Source organism: Myotis lucifugus, unplaced genomic scaffold, assembly GCF_000147115.1.
Source record: "Myotis lucifugus unplaced genomic scaffold, Myoluc2.0 scaffold_539, whole genome shotgun sequence".
Lineage (NCBI taxonomy): Eukaryota > Metazoa > Chordata > Mammalia > Chiroptera > Vespertilionidae > Myotis > Myotis lucifugus.
In genome coordinates, this window is record NW_005871587.1 from 316,592 (window position 1) to 332,214 (window position 15,623).

Below are 15,623 nucleotides of genomic sequence, written 5' to 3' on the forward strand. Positions count from 1 at the left end.
TAGCACAAGTTTTTTCCGTCTCTTATCACCTTCTGGCCAACTGATGATTGCTTATTCGACGTTCCGTATGGCAAAGAAAGACGGTGCCCTGCTCATATGGGATAGAGTTCTCGGTGGTTACCCCTCTTCTCCACTACCAACCTGACACGTTCCCGTCGCTCTGGGTAGAAGACCACGACGATTTCCGGGTGTTTGACACGCCTGTCTTGTGACGATCGGTGGTGTTTCGTTAAACCACCGGCCTATCTTTTTAAAGTCTTGATTAGGGATACATTCGTAGGCTCCCTCTTTTACCTGGGGCACCCTCGCCGCTCCACATCTTCCCTCTCCCCCATGCTGCCTATCACAGACAAAGGCGTCTCCAGCGAGCTCATCATGGGGATCCCGTGGGCCACTGGCGACACGAGCCCAGAGCCCGAGCTACTGACAGGAGGTGAGTGACAACCTCCGCTCCATCCCTGGACCACCGCTCTCCCTGACCCCCTTCCCTCCTAACCCCCTTCCCTCCTAACCCCCATGGCCGAGGGCTGTGATGGCGAACCAATGACACGCGTGTCAGAGGTGACACTCGAACTCATTTTTTTGGTTGATGTTTCTTTGTTAAATGGCATTTAAGTATATAAAATAAATAACAAAAATATAAGTCTTTGTTTTACTATGGTTGCAAATATAAAAAAATTTCTATATGTGACACAGCACCAGAGTTAAGTTAGGGTTTTTCAAAATGCTGACACGCCGAGTTCAAAAGGTTGGCCATCACTGGCCTAGGGCTCAGTTCCTCTCGCCTCCTCCCCTGTCCCAGCTCCACTTCCGGCTCCCAAGGAGGTCATCAATGGGAACATCAAGACAGTGACCGAGTACAAGATAGATGAAGATGGCAAGAAGTTCAAGGTGAGGCTGGGTGAGGAGGTGGGGCACTCGGACCAGGGGCGGGTGGTATGTGTTGGGTGGGCTGGTGACAAAGGTGCCCCGGGCCCAGGGGCCTTGAGGCACCGGAAGCCCACCCCTCTCCTCTCCCATGCAGATTGTCCGCACCTTCAGAATCGAGACCCGGAAGGCCTCAAAGGCAGTTGCAAGGAGGAAGGTAAGACCCTGCTCCTTCCTGGTCTTGGGGGTCCCTAAGGGCTGACGCAGAGGAAGGAAGAATTCTTTTTCCCACTGCCTTTGTTTTTAGAAGTGAAAAGTGTAACCGGTTTACCTATTTTATTGGAGAACTGAGGCCCAGGGGTGTTTGCACTCTGTTGTGGTCCCCAAAAGTCCAGGCGTGGGTGAGGTTGTTTCTTACTCTTCTTGGCTTCTCTACCAGGAGGAACAGAGTCAAGAGCTCCCCTGAGGTGGTCGCAGCAGAAGAAGCGATAGCAATAAATAGATTTGGCACAGTTACCTTCACACTTTGTGCCAGACCCCATGCCATATGCTTTGTGGAGGAGTTCTCTCCTTTGATTCCCATAGCAACACAGGAAGGTGGGGAGCATTTGTGGTCCCCACCTTGTAGGGGAGGAAGCTGAGGCTCAGGTTTTTTAGCCCAAGGCCCCTCGAGTCTGGGTGACCCCTGCATCCCTCTGAGCATCACTCCCTGTTGGGAGCTGGTCTACCACCTGCTGCCTAGGAAGCAGATCTACCACCTGCATTGCCCCCTAGGAAGTGTTGACTGTGTAGCTGTTTCCCCCTGAGCTTCGTTTGCTCATTTAAAACATGAGGCTAAGCCCTAACCAGTTTGGCTCAGTGGATAGAGCGTCGGCCTGCGGACTGAAAGGTCCCAGGTTCGATTCCAGTCAAGGGCATGTGCCTGGGTTGCGGGCACATCCCCAGTAGAGGGTGTGCAGGAGGCAGCTGGTCGATGTTTCTCTCTCATCGATGTTTCTAACTATCTCTCTCCCTTTCTCTCTGTAAAAATCAATAAAAATATATTTTAAAAAAATAAAACATGAGGCTGAGAGCTGCCCTGGCCTCCTGGAGCTGACATGCAACTAGGATCTGGCACGCATTTGGAGAGGGTGGAGAATGAGATTTAAGGCCAAGACAGCCTGAAAGGGGCTCCTGTAGGTCTGGGGTCCAGAGGGGAGGGCCTACCTGCTCTGCCCTTGTCCTGACCTGTCCCCCACTCTGCCCTGAGCCCAGAACTGGAAGAAGTTTGGGAACTCGGAGTTTGACCCACCAGGGCCCAATGTGGCCACCACCACGGTCAGCGATGATGTGTCCATGACTTTTATCACCAGCAAGGAGGTAAATGGGCAACAGGGCGGGGTGGCGGTCGCCAGGTTGGTGGTGGTGATGTGGCTTCCCCCTCTGAGCTGCCTTCGTCTGCCCTGCCAGGATCTGAACTGCCAGGAGGAGGAGGACCCGATGAACAAGCTCAAGGGCCAGAAGATCGTGTCCTGCCGGATCTGCAAGGGCGACCACTGGACCACCCGCTGTCCCTACAAGGACACGCTGGGGCCCATGCAGAAGGAGCTGGCTGAGCAGCTGGGCCTGTCCACCGGCGAGAAGGAGAAACTGCCTGGAGGTGCCGGGGCCTGGGGGTGTGGCTGGCAGGTCAGGGAGGAAGTGGGGTGGGGAGGTGCTGTGTGTGCGTCCTAGGTTGTCACCTGCTTTGTGTGAGTGGGCTGTGCCCCTCACCTCTGGTCATCGTCCACACTACAGCGTGAGCACTGCGAAGGCTGTGGTCACAGTTCCTGTTAGTGTGTGTGAGAGAGACTAGCCAGGTGGCTGCTGTGACTGCTGGTGGTGTCACCTGTCGCTTCCTTTTGGGGGCTGTGAGAATCACCCGTGTGCATCCTGTCTAACTGCACTGTGCATGCTTGGGAGGTGGTGGACCCCTGTATGTGAGACTTGCCTACTGATTCTGCTGATTTTGTGATGGTCCTGACTTGAGTGTGCCGTGTCTGTCCACATGAACATGGCTGCCACCCGTGCGTGTGTTTGTGCGTGCACACGCACACCTATGAGTAGTCTCACACACGTGACTGTCCATAGTCCACATCCTTCAGCATGATTTGCTGATGGAGTTTGAGTTTGCACAAGTCTCCATCTGACTTGTGTGTGCGGCATACTTGTTTACTGCCGTGTGTGTGGGACCCAGGGACTGTCCCTGCCCCATGTGCTCGTGTTTCCCTGTGTTGGCCCGGGCGGGCATTCCTCTAGCTCTCAACCCTGTGGGCTCCTCAGACCGTATTAACACCTATGGCTTCTTGCTCTGTGTGCTGCTGGTTTCCTGGATGTGACCTTTATGTCATGGCCACCAGGTCTCTGAGGGACCGACCGGATGCCTGGGGCTTTGACAGACAGCACCTGGGTGGGTCTGTCCCTCTGCTGTGCTAGGGTGAGGCCTCACCCGACTGTGCTTTTGGTTTCTAGAGCTGGAGCCTGTGCAGGCGGCCCAGAGCAAGACAGGGAAGTACGTGCCACCGAGCCTGCGGGATGGGGCCAGCCGCCGTGGGGAGTCCATGCAGCCCAACCGCAGAGGTGAGGCAGTGAGGGCACCCTGCTGCTGGCCCATGGGCAGGCACCTCCCAGCACCCAGTGATTATCCTGTGGGTGGGGCCCACGCTGGCCCGGCCACTCACAGCTGCTTCTCCTTGCCCGATGCCCAGCCGATGACAATGCCACCATCCGCGTCACCAACCTGTCAGAGGACACCCGTGAGACAGACCTGCAAGAGCTCTTTAGACCCTTCGGCTCCATCTCCCGCATCTACTTGGCGAAGGACAAGACCACCGGCCAGTCCAAGGTGGGTTGGTGGCCATGAGTGGGGAGGGGTCATCCATCTGGCTGAGCCCTGAACTCCCTTTTTTCTCCTCTTCCCCAGGGCTTTGCCTTCATCAGCTTCCACCGCCGTGAGGACGCTGCCCGCGCCATTGCCGGAGTGTCCGGCTTTGGCTACGACCACCTCATCCTCAACGTCGAGTGGGCCAAGTAAGACCCCTCCCCTGCCCCATCACCATGTGACAGCTGACACAGCCCCACACCAGTTGAATAATTGCCAAGCCTGTTGTGAGGTGCAAGTCATTTATTGTCCTTTATCTCGAGGAGGGGCCGCTGCCATCCAGGTCAGGCTGGTCACTGCTGGTTGGGCTCCATATGTCTTGCCCCGCCCCCACTGAGGCCCCAGTTTTGTGTGGGGCGTGGGGGGGCAGTTGGGACTCCCTTTGGGGCCTGTAGCCCCCACACTTTACTCTCCCTTCTCATCACTCCCGTCTTCCTCTCTAGGCCATCCACCAACTAAACCAGCTGTTACTGCTGCTGCTGCTTGGCACCTGGCCCCAGGACCCTGTGGCAACAGAAGACGACCTCCAAAAGCAGGGAACTCCAAGGGCAATAAAAAGGCTCCAATTGCCCTATGCGTGTCCTGTTTATACATGAATATCACCCACTTGTGGCAGGTGGGGGCAGCCCTCCCCTTTCCCCTGCGTAGGTTTGCTCGGTAGCCCTGTGCATGGTTAGTGCTGCGGGCAGAACTCTTGCCTGTCTGGTCCGAGTGCTCGCTGCTCCCATGACAGGCCTGTTTGGGGAAGTGGTTTGACCCCTGCTGTGCTCTCACCTGTTCGGCTGCTGGGTTCCAGTGCCTTGTGGGGAGGAAGCTCAAAATAGGTCAGGTCATGGGCTCAGCTCAGGGGGCGGGGGCCCCACGGTTTTGGTGGCTGTGGCAGTGAGGGGCAGGGGTTGGCTGGCGCGCTCAGCATTCTCTGAGGCCCGGCCCTCCTTGCAGCCAAGGCAGCATTGGTGGCAGCAGCCTACGCTGGGTGCTACAGCCATGTAGAGCAGCGGGTGGATGCAGATGGCCAGGGGCACGAGGCCCCGCGTCACCTGGTAGCCCACGTAGGCCCCCAGGTCCAATGCCTTCACAGCCTGAGTCTCGTCCACAAAGGACGGGCAGCGGGCTCTCCAGCGCTGCCGGGCAGACACGTTGATCACACGTGTGACAAAGTAGGGCAGATAGGATCCAGCATAGAGCACCACACCACTGGCCACCAATACTGCCACATGCATTTTCTCGGCTGCTGTCATGCCGTGGCTGCGTAGCACGGCCCGCCCAAGGGCGCCATAGGCTGCCAGGGTGAGCAGCAGCGGCAGGCCGCAGCCCAGTGCCATCAGCGCCAGGCTATAGGCTGAGTAGGCCTTGAGCTGGTTGTCACTCGCAGTCCCCAGGCACTTGATGCAGGCCTCAGGCCTGGCCACAGTGCAGAGGCCTCCTTGCTGTGGTGTCGTCAGGTGGGAGAAGCTGAGTGTGGGTGCAGCCAGCAGGGCCGCCAGCACCCAGCCCGCGGCACTAATGGCCCAGGCATGCTTGGGCCGCAGGTGACTGCGGGTGAAGAAGGGGTGGACGACACCCAGGTAGCGGTTGAGGCTGATGCAGGTGATAAAGATGATGCTACCCAGCGTGTTGCAGATGAAGAGGAAACGCTCCAGGCGGCACATGGCCTCCCCGTAGCGCCAGTTTTTGGGTGGGTAGAAGTAGGCAGCCAGCGGGGGCAGTGTCAGGGCGTAGAACAGATCGCTGACAGCCAGCTGGGCTGAGAAGATCACAGCTGGGTGCCATGGGCGCTGCTCCCGTGTGCCGAAGCGGTAGAGGGCCAGGCTGTTGCCAGCCACAGCCACCAGGAACTCAGCCACCAGAATGGGCCATAGGAAGTCTTCCTGGAAGCCATTGAGGATTCGATCAGCAGCTGCTGAGATGTTGGCTGGGCACGGTGGGGCACCTGTGGGCGAGGGTGTGGCTGAGTGAACCCTGCCCCCCACCTCGCTGAGCACAGCCTCTGCTTTCAGAGCTGCGTTGTGCTGTGGATCAGTCCTGAGTACCCGTGTGCACCAGGCCTGCATGACCCCTTTCTAAGAGGACTTTTGATGAGTCCAGCTCCTTTCTATGGAGGGAATCAGGCCTAGAACGGTCAGAAGCTCCCTTGGGGTCCTGCACCCTGAAGAACCAGGGGGAATTGTTGCCCTGAAAGGACCCACGTAAACTGGAAATAATGGCTGGGAGCCATCAGGACTGGGATGGAGGAGTCAGGGGAGTCTCAGACCTCACTGCAATCCACCAGCAAGTACCCATCTTCAGTATCTGTCACCCCTAACACACTTGTGTCCAGCCCGTGTCATCTCCTGTCGGGACCAGCAGTAGCCTAGGCTCCTAGGGACCAGCAGTCTCCCAGCTCCGCTCACCTGATCTATTCTCTGAGCCTCCAGAGGGCGCCTGTGCGCACCTATCGGGCCACAAGCCTCTGCTCAGTGAAGGGGTCCCTCCTTCCTGGGAGGAAAAGCCAGTGCTTGACTCATCCCACAAGGCCCTGAGGGAGGTATGGCTCCCACCCACTGGCTTTCATCACCCGCTCCCGGTGACTTCCAGTCTGCTTCCTGGTTGTTTCTTAGGCACATGTGCCTCAGGGCCTTTGCGCTCTTTTTGAGTCACGGACGTCCTGAAAGCTCGTCTTCCTCTGGTCCTGACCACCCTAACATTGCCACTGCGCCCCGTAGTCCCCTTCCCTGCTAATTTTCTCTCAAAACAGTCTATATCTCCGATCACTGTTTAAGAAAAATCCCCAGAACAAGTCCCTTCTGAAGGGAGGGTGTGCACAGACCTCCCTCACCAGACTGTTTCCACCCTCTCACTCTGCCTTCCTGTTCTAGTTCTCGGCTTCAGCCGTGCTTCTTACACCATCCCCACTCCCACCTCCACCCCAAGCCCGGGGTCCACAGGGTCCAGGGCCCTGTGCTCCCTCCTCACCTGAGATTGTGTCCGCCATAGCCCTCGCCCTGCCTTTGGGACTTCTGCCTACAATGTGTCCTGGTCCCACCCCCAGTGAAAGCAGCCCGTTGGCCACGCCCTCCATAGGTCCACCCACCACCCACACAGTCAGATCTTGTCGAGCCAGCCTTCTGCACACTTCCTTCCTCATGGCGCTCTAGACCTGGCCTAGGCAGGCAGGAAACCTCAGTCTGAGGGAGGTTGGGAAGGAGCCCAGGACCCAGACCAGACCAACAACCATGATCAAATCTGAGCTCCACACTTGCATTCTACACTTCCAGGCCCAACTCCCAGCGGCCTCTGATGCCCTCATTCCAACTGCAGCCTCTGACTCATGGGAAATCAGTGTTTATTAGAAGGAAGGTTGGGGAACCAGCTCCTTTATGAAAGGAAACTGAGGGCTGCACCTGGACACCCAGGCAGGAGCCCAGGGCAGCATCTCTGGGGCCCCAATCTGGGGCATTTCACCCACCGCTCAGGTTCAGCCTCAGGCCACTCTCTTAGGTGGCTGTGCTCGGCCTCGGCCATAGTTCTGAACAGCCCCTCGAGGCCCCAGCTTGGCTTGGGTCCCCCAGGGCCTGCCCTTGGCTTTTGGAGGCCTGTGGTCACCGCCACGGTCTGGCCTCCGCTGCTTTAACCGCTGCTTCTTGCTTGGAGGCCTGGTGGACCGTCTCCGCTGGGCCTTTGGGAACATGTCTGTGAAGAAATATGGTGTCAGGGTCACCAGGGCAGGGACAGGTTCCAGTGCCCGGCTGCACTGATCCCTGTCAAGCACCTTCGTCAGGCTCCTCGCCCACTGCTTGGCGGAAGTACTCGGCTTCATCCTCCTCCTCCTGCTGGCCAGCCCTCTCTGCCTCTGGGGGGGCCCCAGGGTCCTCAGCATCGCTATCCCCATCAGCCTCTGCCCGTGCCCGCTTCATGCCCGCCAGGCTCTTCTTCCTGGAGGAGAGGAGTGGTGGTCAGTGTAGCAGCCTGCACCCGGGACCCGCCCCACCCGCCGACCACACACCTGTGGGCCTCTCGCTGCTCCTGCTTACGCTGGACATTCTGGGCCTGCTGGTCCTGCCTCTGGGCCTTGAGCCGCAGCTTCTCCTCCTTGGCTGCCAGTATGGCCTGCAGCTCCTCCTCTGTCTTGTGCACTTAGGAAGAAACAGTTCACCAAGATCCAGGTGTGTCCACTGCACCTAACAGCCCTCCTTGGGGGGCCTCAGACCCCAGACCCTGTGCCCGCCAGCCCTGACCTCACCGAAACTATGGAAGAGCACGTTCCCCTCCCCGACACCCTCCTGAATCTTGATAAGCCGCAGCGTCATCCGAGGTCCGATCTGGAGGGACATGGAGGAAGAGTCAGTCCTTCTTCAGGGCTGGGGCTGCTGGAGGAAGTCACCTCAGCCACCGGGCCTCACCTCAGTCAGCCTCACAGCGCTCTGCTGGGCCCGCATGTTGCCGCGCCCTGCGATGGCCTGGGGTAGCTCCGTAATGTTGTGTTCGCCATCGGGCTCTGCCTCACTCTCTGACAGTCCCGCACCCCTGTGCCAGGGACACACGGCTCAGCAGGGAACCCCAGGCTCCTGGGGTCCCCTAGCCCAGTGACAAACTCATTAGTCAACAGAGCCAAATATCAATAGTACAACGATTGAAATTTCTTTTGAGAGCCAAATTTTTAAAACTTAAACTATATAGGTAGGTACATTGTTATTAACTTAATTAGGGTACTCCTAAGGCTTAGGAAGAGCCACACTCAAGGGGCCAAAGAGCCGAATGTGGCTCGCGAGCCGCAGTTTGCCGACCACGGCCCTAGACCATGGTAGCCTCCCACTCTGCCCCTTCCTCACGTGGCCAACAGCTCGCTGATGTCCTGCAGGCGGCTCATGTTGGGGAACTTCTCTTGGAGAAGCTTCTTCATCCCACGACTTGCGCCCACAGGGACAACTTTGATGCTACTGCAGAGGCCGGAGTGAGTGAGGTCGGGGGTTAGGGGTCACAGAGTCAAGGGCCAGTCTTACCCACTCCCATTTTCATGGTGCGTCAGGGCGTTTACTTTGAGACTGAGCAATCATGGAGTCTCAGTAGCAGCACTGTCATCAGCCGCACACAGAGCAGCACAGCCCTCCTCCCCCTGCCCCTGTACTCACTAGTGGCGGAAATCCAGATCCTGGGTGTCAGGGTTATAGTTGATGAGAAGGCAGCGCTTGATGGTATTCAGGTTCACCTGGAAAGGGGCACGGCACCATGTCAGTTGCCTTTAGGCCTCACTGCGTACTGGAGGCCAAGCCAAGCCCTGCAGGGACTGCAAGGCTAGAAACCTGGTTCCAGCACCCACCAAGGCCACCCACTCCAACTCCCTGATGATCATCTCTAACAAGCAGAATCTGAGGCCCACTGGTGCCAGGGCTTAGGAACTGTTGCCTATAACTAACCTCAGACTAGTAACTTCACTTGTCAGCCTCAGTTCCCCTGTCTAAGGTGGGGCATGACAACAAAACGTACACTGCTTAAACAAGCACTCAAGAATGCACCATTGGCCTGCAGACTGAAGGGTCCCAGGCTTGATTCTGGTCAAGGGCACATGCCTGGGTTGCAGGTTCGATCCCCAGTAGGGGGTGTCCAGGAGGCAGCCGATCCATGATTCTCTCTCACTCCCCCTTTCTGTCTGAAATCAATGAAAATATTTTTTTTTAAAAAAAGCACCATTGGCGTTTTCCACCTGCCATATGGGAAGGCAGTTCAAAGGGAGTCCCATGACATACAATGCAAGTGAGACTTGACCTTGGGAGTCAGAACTGTCAGCCTCAGTGCTGGGAGGTGAGGACTGAGCAGTCAACCCCAGGGCCTGTGCAGTACCTGCTACCTGCCCCGCCCACCCACACCTGCCACCATGCAGGCCCTGCCCACCTTGTGTACGTTGATGGAGGGGAACAGGTTCTGGAACATGGTAGCCATGAGCTTCACGTGCATGCCCAGGGGGCCGAAGCTGTTGAGCACCAGGAGGGGAGGATGGGTGAACTGCTGCTCATGCATGCGGTGGCGGCGCAGCGAGGAGACCACGTCACGTGTCAGTGTGTACTGCAGGGTGGGGTGAGGAGGGGGTGACCACCAGCCATGCATGGCGGGCGTCATTCCCCACCCCAGCTCCTACCCCACATGGTTCTCATTACCACCTCTGAGCCTTACCTTGTTGACCCGGAAAGTCAAGGTGGGGCCTCCTGGGAGGCGCATCAGTTTCTACAAAGAAAGGATCAATGAGGGTGGAGGCATCCAGGTGGGGAGCAGGAGTGGGAACCTTTGCCCCATCTCTTCAGAGCGTTTACTTTGAAGCCAGAATCATGGCAGCTCAGAGGCACATGGGTTCATCAAGAGAGCTGGGGGAGAAGGAGGGTATGGGGGAGATGGGTGCAGGAATCCACTCACAAAGTAGATATTAGTCTCCGTTTTGCTCAATATCAGGAAATGCGTGACCCCAAGGGGCCCAGCCACTGCCACACAATCCTTCAGAGAATTTTTCTTGCGTATCTGGATATTAGAAAAAGAAGAAAAAAGAAATGATCAGTCATTCCTCTTTTGAGCAAAGACTATAAGCTGAAACTGTTATGCCCTCTCTTGCATCTAATTTTTCTGAAAAGGGGGTGAGGGGAGTGGACTGCCCTTGGCCTCGCCTAGAGCACTGTCTCGCCTAGAGTGCTGCCTCTGTCCTTGCTTACCGAGCATCGCCCCCTTTTGCAAATGAGCCAACCGAAGCCCAGCGTGTTTAAAATGTAACTTGCTGCAGGCCTTTGAGAGAAGTCAAGTTTCCAACTCAACTTTGCTGATTCTAGAGTCCCCTCTTAACCACAAACTCCAGGTACCCGGCCAAGCCCTAAGCTGAGCGCGTTCATGCAGCCTCGCCGCTGCCCCGCAAAGCTGAGGCAGGGACGATGGTCCCCATAAGGGACCCTTTCGCTAGCCGAGGAAAATGAGGCCCCGCGAGGCTGGCGGCACCCTCGCAGCCTCAACGGCCAGTGGAAGTGGGCTGGAGGGTGCAGACCTGCAGGCGGGTGGCGGTGAGCGGCTCCATGACCCGCCGGAGGTCCAGGCTGAGCTGCCGGACGCCGCGACCCGCGCGGCCCCGGGCGAACACGAACGAGTGTGGCTGCGCGGCGTAGGCCTCGAGGTTGCGTTGTTGAGCCTGGGCGCGCGCGCGCTTCTGGTGCCGGGACTACGGGGGCGAGAGGCGAGAGGTGAGCCCTGCGACTCCGCGGGGTCCCCGCCGGTGCTGCCCCCCTCCCGGCCCGCCGCACCTCACCCGCCCCGACTGCCCCATGCTGGCGTCTACTCCACGAGGACCTTCCTCCAGCCGCTTCCGGCGCCGTGCCGTTCACTTCCGGCGCTGGAGATGTGGTCACGTGAGGCGTCGCTGCGCGATGACGTCGCCGTACGGGTATACGCACCAGATAGCGTGGTGGGGGTGGGGGAAATCATTGAGGTATTGCTATGGAGACACTTGGTGCCTGTTTCCATGGAAACCGGGGCGGGGCCGCGAGGCTCCGGAGCTTTTGAGCGAGCCGAGAAATGAAGCGCAGGTTCGAATCCCGCCTCGGTCATTTCCGCCAGCGGTGCGATTTTGAGAACCAATGTCTGCACCCCGAGGCTTCTAATGTATCCTAAAGTGAATATGATAAGTCATTTAAGTCCTGACTCGTGAATTAAGAGAGACGATGTACGTAAGCCCAGTGCTCGGCACACTGGCACCAGGCCCTTGGGGAGCAACCAGAAAAGGGGGTAGCGCCATGGCCGATCACTCATTTGGGCCCCCAGCTCCTGAGGGCCCGCTGTCCTCCCCAGAGGGTCTTGTCTGCACACCAGCCGAGGATGGAAACTCCACATCACCTCTGGAAACTCAAAGCAATTCGGCGCTTGGTGAAAAATTCATCTCCGGTTTCCGCTCAAAGCCCCAGTCTTGGCCTCAGGCCTCTGGCTTCTTCCCCAGAACCTTGAGGTGAGGGGAAGGGATGCCCCCAACATCTCTCTCCCTGTCCCATTTGCTTCCTCTCCCATCTGCCTTCCCTCCCCCAGCTGCCTTCCTGCTTCCTCTGTCTCCCCCTCCCCAATTCTTCCCCCACTTTGCCTCCTCCTCCCCATTTCTGTCTCCTCCCTGTCTCCCTCTTCCCCAACTTTGTTTCTGCCATCAATTCTCTCTTTCATTATTTCTTTCCATCTTTCTCCTCTCTCTCTCTGTCCCTACCCCATTTCTCTCATATCCTCTCTCTCCGGACTCCCCATGTCTCCCCATTTCCCCCACGTCTCTCCCCTTCCCTGTCTTTCAGACTCTCCCTTATGTCAGCCTCTCTGTCACTTAGGAGGTTTTTTCTCTCTCTGCTGCCAATGGGGGAAGCTGGAGGGGGCTGCGGGTGGGGGGCCCCAGTCCAGGCTGGAGCCCAGCTTGGCAGCCTCTCTTAGATCTGGGAGGACCATTTCCTCTTTCAGCCCAGGAGTCCACTTGGGTTGCGAGTTGAGGACAGTAGGAACGGAACGCAGGAAAGGCTGCTGGTGGAGGAGGCCTTCGCACGGGTTGCAGATCCCAGACCTGTGCTCTGGAGGCTCTGCGTGAGTCTTTTCGTACCCCTGAAAAATGGCTGGATGATGACTTCTGCCTGTTTCTGTCCCTGCATGACTTTCCCAGTGTGAGGATGTGACAGAGTGTGACAGTGTGTGGACAAATGGAAACACGTGCACTAGGGTGTGGGTGGGGGCAGGTATCAGTGTCTCACTGGACAACCGGGAGCACACGGATCTGCATCTCTGTGCTTGTCAGTGTGTGACCGCATGTACCTGTGTGTGTAAGTGTCTGGCACACAGGTGCAGACACAATCAGTCCACAGGATCTTTTCCTTTAAGCTGTGATGTATGTGTGTGTGTGTGAACATATTTTGAACACTGCTGCCTGAATCTGTGTCCTGTTTCCAGTTATGTCTTTGGAAAAGGCGTGTGTATGCACGTGCCAGGCAAATACCCAGACACACACGCACACACAGATTCTGTCTGTCTATCTTTCCTGCTTTGTGCAGCGGTCTGCGTGTCTTGTTATGTGCACAAAGGAGTGTGTGACTGTCGCGATATATATGTGCAAGTTTTGGAGCCAAGCTGCTGGGCCAGATCCCACCATGGACCCTTTTGGCCTGTGGGACCGTGAGCAAGTCACTCACCCTCTCTGAGGCTCAGTTTTCCCTGTTGCAAGATGAGGCTACGCATAGAAGCCAGCTCAGGCTGCAAGGATTAAATGAGATAAAAGGTGTAAAGCGTTTAGAGTCACGCCTAATGCACAGCAGGTGCCACTGCTGACGTTGGCTGTTGTCCTTTTCTGTGCGTGTGCATGTGTCTGTGTCTGATGCTGGATCTCCCCGGCTTCCTGGGGCCTGCAGCCTCCCACGCTCTGTGTTCTGCTACGGGGGGAATGTCCAGGGCACTGACCTGTGTTATCAGGCTCTGGTGGCCTGGGCAGGAGGGTCTGGCAATGTGGCCTCAATTCTCATGCAGAAAATGCTAAATATTTACAGTTAGAGCTCCTAGGCTCAGCATCCCAGCTGTAGTCCCAGGCTCTGATGGGGGGCTGGTAGGGTTGGGGGGTTACCAAGTCTCCTCCCCCCTGCTCTCTCACTGGCCTCTTCCCTTCCCCTGCTCAGAGGCCCCTGCTGAACCCTTGGCTCCTCCTCTGACTTCTGTGCCTGCTACGGGCCTCCTCGCTGGATTCAGGATCTTGGTCGTGAGAGGTGAGAGGGCAGGAGGGTGGGAGGGCAGGTGGAGGCCGATTCTGTCCTGTGGGAGACCTGGGCCTCTCCTTGGCTGGAGGGCTTCCCCGGCCTCCTCCTCACCTCAGGCTGAGACCCTGGTAGGCAGTGGGTGTTACACACTCCAGCTCCAGAGAATGCAGTCCTTTTCTGTAGAGTGGGGCCTGGTGTCTTGGGAGGGGGTGGGCCTAGGAGAGGACCCTGCTCCCTGCTGCCCTTGGAAGCTCCTGCTTGATGTGTGAGTTTAGTCGTGAACGGGCCTTTTCCCAGCTCAGAACCCCTCCTGGTTCTCACATGAGTTAGAGTAAAACCCCAGTCCTCCTGGAGGTTCTCAGGGTCCTGCACACATTTCCCCCTCACCTTTCTCTTCTTCCTTCCTTCCACTCTTCCCCTCGCTCACTGTTCCAGCCACACAGGCCTCCCTGCTATTCCTTGGGCCTATCAAGCAAGCTCCCACTCAGGGCTTTTGCACTGCTGTTCCCTTTGCCTAAATGCTCTTCCCCTTCTCTCTCTTCCTTCAGGTCTTCATTCACGTGTCATCTTCTCTTTAAATAGAGGCCTGACCCTTCTATTTAAAACACCCACCCCAGCCCAGGACTCCCACCCCTTCCCGGCTTGAGGTTCCTTCTAAGCACTTATCACCCTCTGACCTGTCCATCGTCCATTTTCCCAACCAGGATGTCAAGCTCATGAGGGCAGGGATTTTGTCTGTGTTGGTCATGCCTGTGTCCCCATCGCTTGGAACGGCTCCTGGCACACAACAGGCGCTCAGGGAGTGTTTGCTGAATGTGTGAACGAGACAATGTGTGTGATGATAAAGACCATGGACATGTGCCCGTGTTGCCACCAGGACATGAGGGTTAGGTCATAGAACTTAGTACAGAGAGGGGTGATGTGCGGACACCTGAGATGTGTTCTGGGTTGGCAAGTGCACATGGGAGTCAGGTGTGTCCCCATCTCAGAGGCTGTGAACCCAGGAATGAAGGAAATGGGGCCCGTGTGTGGACCCTACAGGGTCAGAGGTGGCGGCTACGACTACACAACCTTGAGTGAGGACACTCATAGGAGGTCACCTGTGTAAACTGGGGAACACCTGGGGGACACAGCAGACCTGGGGCATGTGGGTGTTGGGGTGTGGGTGTGGCACCAGTTTTGATGAGGACGTGGGAAATGGGGTGTCCACTACTAGACTGAGTTAGTGAGACTTGCCCCTCACCCCACCTCACCCCCTTCTAACCATACTTGCCCTGCTTCTGTTCCAGCTTCCTGAGGTTCCTTTAATACAGCGGTTCTCAACCTGTGGGTCGCGACCCTTTGGGGGTTGAATGACCCTTCACAGGGGTCGCCTAAGACCATCGGAAAACACATATATAATTACATATGGTTTTTGTGATTAATCACTATGCTTTAATTATGTTCAATTTGTAACAATGAAAATATATCCTGCATATCAGATATTTACATTACGATTCATAACAGTAGCAAAATTACAGTTATGAAGTAGCAACGAAAATAATTTTATGGTTGGGGGTCACCACAACATGAGGAATTGTATTAAAGGGTCACGGCATTAGGAAGGTTGAGAACCACTGCTTTAATACATCAGGCATGATCTAGCCTCAGGGCCTTTGCACATGCTGTTCCCCCTGCCAGGGCTGCTCTTCCCTAGGCATCCCCATGGCTTCCTCTTTCAGGACTTTGTTCAAACGTCACCTCTCCAGCAGGTCTTCCCTCCTTTCAACTTGCTTCATGTTTCTCTGATCTTTATCTTTAGCACTGAGTGCTATCTAAAACACTTTATTAACCTCATACTCTATTTTGTTCCTTGCACACCAGGCAGGAATTTTATTTTGTTTCCGACTATATTCCCAGCGCCTTGCACTGAGGCTGGCACACAGTAGGCACTAGTGAATGCTGGTTGAACCAATGCTGCCCCGCAGGATGCCTGGAACTCAGTCGAGAGGCCTGGCTGGGATCCCATTGTTAGGTAGCCTCCAGCCTTGGGGTGGGAGGACCGAGGTGGGCCTGGGTGGACCCGGAGCCACGCAGGTGTAAACACACGCATTGGGAGCAGTTGGATTTGGCCCGGCCTGAGAGTTGGGGGTCGAGTCTGGATC

At 56.7% G+C, this 15,623-nt stretch overlaps 2 protein-coding genes and 2 non-coding genes across 8 annotated transcripts; 1 reads left to right on the plus strand and 3 right to left on the minus strand.

Annotated features, from left to right (window-relative positions):
* The first annotated feature begins 333 nt into the window (after positions 1-333).
* EIF3G (eukaryotic translation initiation factor 3 subunit G) lies at positions 334-4,340 on the plus strand. The gene is made up of 9 exons (XM_023745366.1): positions 334-433; positions 803-891; positions 1,025-1,084; positions 2,122-2,226; positions 2,317-2,506; positions 3,358-3,465; positions 3,594-3,730; positions 3,809-3,915; positions 4,210-4,340. Exons 1-9 carry the CDS (start codon positions 334-336, stop codon positions 4,223-4,225), a joined length of 912 nt encoding a protein of 303 aa, XP_023601134.1. The 3' UTR covers positions 4,226-4,340.
* LOC102438680 (suppressor of SWI4 1 homolog) lies at positions 3,995-11,102 on the minus strand. Of its 5 annotated transcripts, none has more exons than XM_006104066.3 (13): positions 11,025-11,102; positions 10,767-10,937; positions 10,154-10,255; positions 9,917-9,967; positions 9,638-9,808; positions 8,878-8,954; positions 8,578-8,685; positions 8,149-8,272; positions 7,989-8,067; positions 7,752-7,881; positions 7,518-7,681; positions 7,355-7,438; positions 3,995-5,699 (listed from the first exon to the last, which is right to left on the minus strand). In XM_006104066.3, the coding sequence occupies exons 1-13, from the start codon at positions 11,040-11,042 to the stop codon at positions 4,597-4,599; spliced, it is 2,382 nt and encodes a 793-aa protein (XP_006104128.1). In that variant the 5' UTR covers positions 11,043-11,102; the 3' UTR covers positions 3,995-4,596. The 5 variants fall into 5 exon arrangements, with proteins under 5 accessions (XP_006104128.1, XP_006104130.1, XP_014301930.1 ...); XM_014446443.2 differs by having other exon boundaries at positions 5,529-5,699; positions 7,215-7,438; XM_023745364.1 differs by lacking the exon at positions 3,995-5,699 and having other exon boundaries at positions 7,075-7,438; positions 11,020-11,096.
* On the minus strand, positions 8,761-8,840 carry LOC111823535. Its single transcript, XR_002826569.1, has one exon. It is a non-coding gene; the product is annotated as a small nucleolar RNA U105B (small nucleolar RNA).
* On the minus strand, positions 10,025-10,111 carry LOC111823534. Its single transcript, XR_002826568.1, has one exon. It is a non-coding gene; the product is annotated as a small nucleolar RNA SNORD105 (small nucleolar RNA).
* Positions 11,103-15,623: the final 4,521 nt, after the last annotated feature.